The sequence below is a fragment of the Vigna angularis genome, chromosome 1, assembly GCF_016808095.1.
Source record: "Vigna angularis cultivar LongXiaoDou No.4 chromosome 1, ASM1680809v1, whole genome shotgun sequence".
NCBI lineage: Eukaryota > Viridiplantae > Streptophyta > Magnoliopsida > Fabales > Fabaceae > Vigna > Vigna angularis.
In genome coordinates this window covers 41,885,899-41,893,009 of record NC_068970.1, presented here as the reverse complement: position 1 = coordinate 41,893,009, position 7,111 = coordinate 41,885,899, and the positions used below count along the sequence as shown (strand labels likewise).

The 7,111-nt window shown below is 44.9% G+C and overlaps 1 protein-coding gene across 1 annotated transcript; it reads right to left on the bottom strand.

Moving 5' to 3' along the window:
* Positions 1 to 4,819: 4,819 nt before the first annotated feature.
* Positions 4,820 to 6,442, bottom strand: LOC108332738 (uncharacterized). The gene has a single exon (XM_017568049.1). The coding sequence runs from the start codon at positions 6,440 to 6,442 to the stop codon at positions 4,820 to 4,822; it is 1,623 nt and encodes a 540-aa protein (XP_017423538.1).
* Between the last annotated feature and the right edge of the window lie 669 nt (positions 6,443 to 7,111).

Below are 7,111 nucleotides of genomic sequence, written 5' to 3'. Positions count from 1 at the left end.
ACGTTCGTGCACCCGGTGATATAATAACTGGAATATTACATCAGCTACCTCCCGAGGTTAGTCCGTTCCGTCCAAGTTACAGTTATGGACTAGGACCTTCTGCCGTCCCTACACATGACATACTCCTCTCTACTTGAGAACGAGCACTCACGGAACATCAGGATGAACCGCCAGCTAAGCTTACCACATTCATACTTTACCAATCTCAACTTTCATCCAAGAGTCGTTCCTCCTTGGAACGCTCGTTCAAAATCCACAACCATAGTTTCACCTCATATATTGTTCATTCTTAACAACTTTCCACTTTAATATCATTTTCATATTCCGTTCTAGTTTCATAAAAAGACGAGCGTTCAGCCCTCTTCATAACGAGGACGAACGTTTAAGACGAGACCGAGAAAACTCATTTTCGAGCAGAATAAAGCCGACACATGTTATTTGACGAATGTCATTACCACTTGAATCAGTTAAATGAACTGATTCTAGTACGATCCGAATAATACTTAGAATGTTTTAAGTACAAGGGCTCCAGGCCGAATCCAAAAGGATATAAACACCACCATACTAATAAAGTACTTTACCGAGATCAATTCGCTTAGGAAAACCGACTGCCAGTCAATGACCGAACGCGGTTATACACATTTACTAAAATATTTGGACGAACGCTATTTACACCGGTTTGATAATTAAAGGCAAGGACGAGCGTTCGGTATAAGACCGAGCGCCACTCATAACGAACGCTTTGGGTCCAGACCCATCGCTGATGTGAAATATTAATAGAAATAGAAATTTATAAATTAAGAGATAGGGAAGTTAGGTTTTTAATGACTAAGTGTACGAATGTATATTTACCAGCTTCTCAATTTTCTCACATAACACTCAAGCATCTACGTTTGGCTGAACGCTCAAACGTAGGATTAATATAAGAGGGCGTTCGTCCTCAACTAGAATTCTTTCCAAATGAAAGAATTCCATTTCAAATAAGTTTACCAATAGCACCGAACGGTCAAGAACCGTTCAATGACGAACGTATGTTATCATAGCGAAGTTCAGATTTACAGATTCATTTACACTTACTCATATTTCAACATATACATTTCATACTTCCAAATAATCATATCACAGTACATCTCATATTCAACATACTTCAGTTCATACTTATAATCATGTATCAAAAATCAAATAACACAGATCATGCTTCATGCAACTCACAGAACGTCCATACAGCACAAATAAAACACACGAATTAAATTAAATAAGCTTCCCTTACCTGGATAGTGGTGAACGTCCTAAACTCAAGATTTTTGGTTCGTCTGCTAACAGCTTTCTACCCTCAAAGGATCACTTAATTCTTCACTAAATCTAACCAAAAGAAGCGTAGAAGAATTTAGCTTATACCCTTGCATGCAGCCGAATCTTGGTTTGCATGTAACTCAGAAACGAGTGTCCAGAGTCGAAAGACTTACCGGTTTCAGAACCTGGATCTATTCGGTTCAGATTGAAGCTCTCAACTCAGAAGATGCTCCTACGGTTCTGAATATGAATCGGAGAAGAGAGTGGTGAGTTACGGTAGAGAGAAGAAGGAAGTTTTAGAGAGAAGGGGGAGAAATGGAAGGTCTGAGTTTTGGGGAAGAAGAAGGAGCGTGCAGGAGAGTGGGCAGTGCTTTTCAGAAAATCATTTTTGTCTGCCCCACGTCCAGACGAACGTGCGCTCTCCTGTGGACACCTGTATTCCACTTCTGATTTTCGAACCTTCCATTCTTGACACTTGTCCATTGTGAGTCAGAGTGTGAGTGCGTTTTTAATGGTACTGAGCGTGTGGCGTGGTGCATTTATGAGAGCAACCAGGTGACTCAGCAGTACATTTAATGAGGCGTGACAATCCCCCTAACTACAAAAATTTTCGTCCTCGAAAATTAAGACTTACCCGGAAATAAGTGGGGATACAAGTCCTTCATAGCATTCTCCACTTCCCAAGTAGAGTCGCCCGTCTTTTCGTCCCACACCACTTTCACCATTCTGACAGCTTTCCTTTTGTAATACTTGGTGTCACTATCTTCAATGCGTACCGGCTGCATCTCCAGCGTTCGGTCTTGGCGAAGACGAACGTCTTCCAACTCCAGTATGTGAGATGGATCGGCTACGTACTTCCGGAGTTGGGAAACGTGGAAGACGGGATGAAGGTTGGACAGTTGAGGAGGCAAGGATAGCTCGTACGCTACTGGGCCAATCTTCCTTAGTATTTGATAGGGCCCGACGAACTTTGGGGATAACTTCTTTGATCGTATCGCTCTGCCTACTCCTGTGGTCTGATTGAGCCTCAGAAAAACATGGTCTCCAGCTTTGAACTCTAACGGCCTTCTTCTCTTGTCTGCATATGACTTCTGTCTGCTCCTCGACGTCTTCAACCTCTCTTGGATTAATTTCACCTTTTCAGTCCAGTCAATACGTTCTCTCCTTCTTAAAACCAGCAAAGTGGCGTGCGACACTTCCGTCCGTACAGAGCTTCGAAGGGGGCCATTCCAATACTGGACTGGAAGCTATTGTTGTAGGTGAACTCTACTAACGGCAATACTTCATCCCAGACGCCCATGTGATCTACGACGCATGTCCTCAATAAGTCTTCAAGCGTCTGGATGGTTCTCTCGGACTGACCGTCCGTCTGGGGGTGATAAGCCGAACTCATTTGAAGTTTGCTGCCGAGTTCGGTTTGTAGTGACTGCCAAAATCGCGAGGTGAACCTGGTATCTCGGTCCGAGATGATGCTTGAGGGTACTCCATGTAAACGTACGATCTCTTGAATGTAAAGTTGAGCAAGCTTCGTCATCGACATCTTCAAGTTGACCGCTAGGAAGTAAGCACTCTTCGTCAATCGATCCACTATAACCCAGATGGAATCGTGATTCTTGACTGTACGGGGCAAGTGGGTCATGAAGTCCATTGAGATGCTGTCCCACTTCCATTCTGGAATCTCAAGTTGCTGCAACAAACCGCCCAACCTTTGGTGTTCAGCCTTCGCTCGCTGACAAGTCAAACAAGACGCCACAAAACGAGCGATGTCATTCTTCATTCCCGGCCACTAGAACGTCTTTCTGAGGTCTTGATACATCTTAGTCATGCCGGGGTGCATGCTAAGACGGTTGTGATGCCCTTCCTCCAAGATAATTCTCTTCAGATCTCCATCATTTGGAACGCACGTCCTACCCATATAGCGTAATAGGCCGTCCGTTCAGCGTTGAACTCCTTGACTTTATCTGTACCGAGCGCGTTCAGAATCTTCACCAGGTCTTCGTCCTCCCGTTGCTTCATCTTAATCCGGTCGAATACATTACTTGATATCCTAAGGTTACAGCATTTGATGTTGTTCGGTTCTAGCTTGAACTGCAACCTTAGGTCTCTGAAACTCTCCACCAAACTTAACTCCCTGACCATCATGGAGGAGACGTGAACTACCTTTCTACTTAAAGCGTCCGCCACAACGTTCGCTTTTCCCGGATGATACAGCAGTTCAAACTCAATCTTTCAAGAACTCAAGCCACCTCCTTTGCCTCATGTTCAACTCCTTTTGATCAAAAAGGTACTTGAGACTCTTGTGATCGCTGAAGACCTGGAAGGTGGATCCATACAGATGGTGTCTCCAAATCTTTAGGGCGAAGACGACCGCTGCTAATTCCAGGTCGTGCGTAGGATAGTTCTTCTCGTGGATCTTCAATTGACGAGAAGCGTACGCCACTGCCCTCTTCTCTTGCATAAGGACGCAGCCCAAACCTTGATGAGACGCATCGCAGTAGACTTCGAATGGTTTGACGGTGTCTGGAATAATCAAGACTGGCGCGCTCGTTAACTTTCTCTTCAACTCCTGAAAGCTTGTTTCACACCGATCGGTCCAGGCGAACGGGTGATCCTTACGCGTTAGCTGCGTCAACTGAGCTACTATCTTAGAAAACCCTTCAATGAAACGCCTATAGTAGCCCACGAGTCCCACGAAGCTGCGAACCTCAGTAACCGAACGTGGACTCTCCCAATCCAATACCGCTTGCACCTTGGCCAGATCTACTGAGATACCTTCTGCCGAAACTACATGCCCCAAAAACTGCACGCTCTTCATCCAAAAATCACACTTAGATAACTTGGCGTACAACTCCTTTTCTCTCAATACGCCCAGCACCAACCTCAAATGTTCTTCGTGTTCTTCGTGATTCTTGGAGTAGACGAGGATGTCGTCAATGAACACTACCACAAACTTATCCAGATACGGCCTGAATATGCGATTCATATATTCCATGAACACTGCTAGGGCGTTCATCACTCCGAACGGCATCACCACATACTCATAATGTCCATAACGAGATCGGAACGCTGTCTTCCGAATGTCTTCCTCCTTCACTCGAATCTGGTGATACCCCGATCGTAAATCTATCTTAGAGAATACGCTCGCACCATGTAGTTGATCTAGCAGATCGTCAATCTGAGGTAGCGGGTACTTGTTCTTGATGATCAACTTGTTTAGTTGTCTGTAGTCAATACAAAGTCTAGAGCTACCATCTTTCTTTTTCACTAAGAGAACAGGAACTCCCCACGGTGAGACGCTTGGTCTAATAAATTTCTTGTCCATTAAATCCTCAATTTGTTGCTTCAGTTCGGCCAACTCAGCTGGTGCCATTCTATATGGTTGAACCGAGATGGGTGCTGCTGTCGTCACTAAATCAATCGTGAACTCCACTTCACGAACGGGAGGCAGTCCAGGTACTTCATTCGGAAAGACGTCCGGGAATTCGTCCACAACCGATCGTCCTCCACTGAACTCGTTGTTGGACGATCATTCAAAATTCCTATCTCCAACCTCCTTGTCTTCATGTGTCATTATCAGAAAGCAACTGACGTCCTCCATGATATCTTCTTTCAACTGCCCGAGCGTCACAGACAAATCTTCTTCATCTTCTTCAGGAAAGATCAATTCCTTAGCACCACAGTCTATGAGAATGTGATTGGTAGTCAGCCAATCCATTCCTAAAATCACTTCTAGCTCCTTGAGAGGTAAACATATAAGATTCACCTTATACCTACGCCCTTCTACCTCAATAGGACATCTAATACAGACTGCAGACGTCCTAACCTCACCAGCCGCTAGGGTTGACACCACCAAGTCAAACTGCATCTCGCTCTCAACTAACCCCAGTTTTTCAACGCATGCCTTCGAGATGAAGGAGTGTGTCGCCCCCGAATCATACAACACGCAACAGGGTTCTCCATATACTAAACAGATGTTGGTAATTAGTGTACCTGAACTTGCTGCCTCAGCGCCCGTAATTGCATACACCCTTCCAACAGCTTGGGCTCGACCACCTCTCCCTTGCTGGGTCCTTCCAGCGTTCGGTGGCCTCATGACCGCACGTCCGCCCATGTTGCACTCACTCTCCAGATGGGCGTTTCTTCTACACCGAGTGCAATACTTCCCTCCAGTCAACTGAGGGCAGACCGACTTGTAATGGGGTCCTCCACACTGAAAGCATCTGATCGACCCCTGTTGTCCCATCTGTTCAGCAACAACCAACGCCTGAGACCCACTTGACTGCGCTGGACGAGCATACGGTGTCCTATTCCGATTCAGATTTGTTCTCGTTAGAATCGGTCCCCTGGTTGCTTGTTGTTTCTTCTGCTGTTCGACTTCAGCCATGTTTTTCTCTAATACTTTGGCCCTCTCGACCATTGCAAGGAATGACCGAATACATAAGCTGGAGATTAACACCTTCAGATCACTCCTCAGCCCGTTTTCAAACTTTCTACACTGCCACTCCTCACTATTCGCCATGGTATTGAACCTCAACAGATGTTTGAACGTGTTGGTATACTCCGACACAGATTTCGCTCCTTGCACCAGTTGAAGGAACTCAACTTCCTTAGCGTAACGAACGCTGCTTGGGAAGTATTCCTCATAGAACTTACTCCTGAAAATCGCCCAAGTAATGGGACTCTGAGCGTCCGTTAAAATAGCTTTCATGCTCGTCCACCAGTGGCTAGCTTCTCCAGTCAGCAAGTATTCTGTAAAGGCCAACCGGTTGTCATCCGGACACCTCTTAGCGTTGTAGATACGTTCCATATCGCTCAGCCACTGGTCCACCTCATCAGGAAGGCATTTTCCACTAAACTTTGCAGGATGGTGTTGAAGGAAGCTTTCCAAGCTCCACTCAGTATGTTGGGCAGCGTTGGAAGAAGACGCTCCCTGCGTATTCCTATTAGCTGCAAGAATCTCCATTAGTTGCCTCTGTGTAGCTTCAGAGTTGGCGCGAGCGGCCTCCAAACTCTGTTGAGCAGCTGCATTCTGCTCCATTAGGAGAGCGTTTTGTTGTTGTAGCCTCTCAATCACTGTTTCCAACAACCTGTTGTTGTCGGGCGCATCACGCTCGTTAGGTTGAGGTGAAGGAGGGAGTTTGGGTGCCATTTGTTTTCTGGAACAACAGAGAAAAACGGTCGTTAGTCATGTTCAAGGAGTTTAAAATAACTCATTAAACACACATTAAGCACACAGCAAAAACACAGTGCACTCATAACCTACAATGTCCTTAAAAGAACAAAACTGCTCTGATACCAATAAATGTAACATCCCAAAAATACAGTAAACACCATATAGTAGAATTAGTTACATTTAATGATAAACCAAATCAGTCTTAATTAACTAAAACAAAGGTTCTGGCCGAACGGCCTTACAAGAAGCTAAATACAATTAGTGACGTTCGCTCTAAGCAAAAGAAATATAACCGAACGGCTTACAACGCAAAAATACCGAACGGTCCAAATAAACAAAAGGGAAGAGGGACGTCCTAATACAATAGGCTAACGTTCTACACTAACAAAATAACCGAACGTCCTACTATTCGGTCTTCACTTCAACTTCCACGAGGTTTGCATCTTCCAAATTTTCTTCTTCCAGCGTTTCCTCAAGCAACGCCTCTCCGTCTGCTCACATCCACACGGATGATCATTGCATAGACAGGACGGACGTACAAGGACGATAGACAACGCAAAGAAAACGAAAGGGTAAGCTTATTGAATTTAATTCAAGTAACAACATGCATTTCATAACACATCACACATGTTAATTAAATCACAA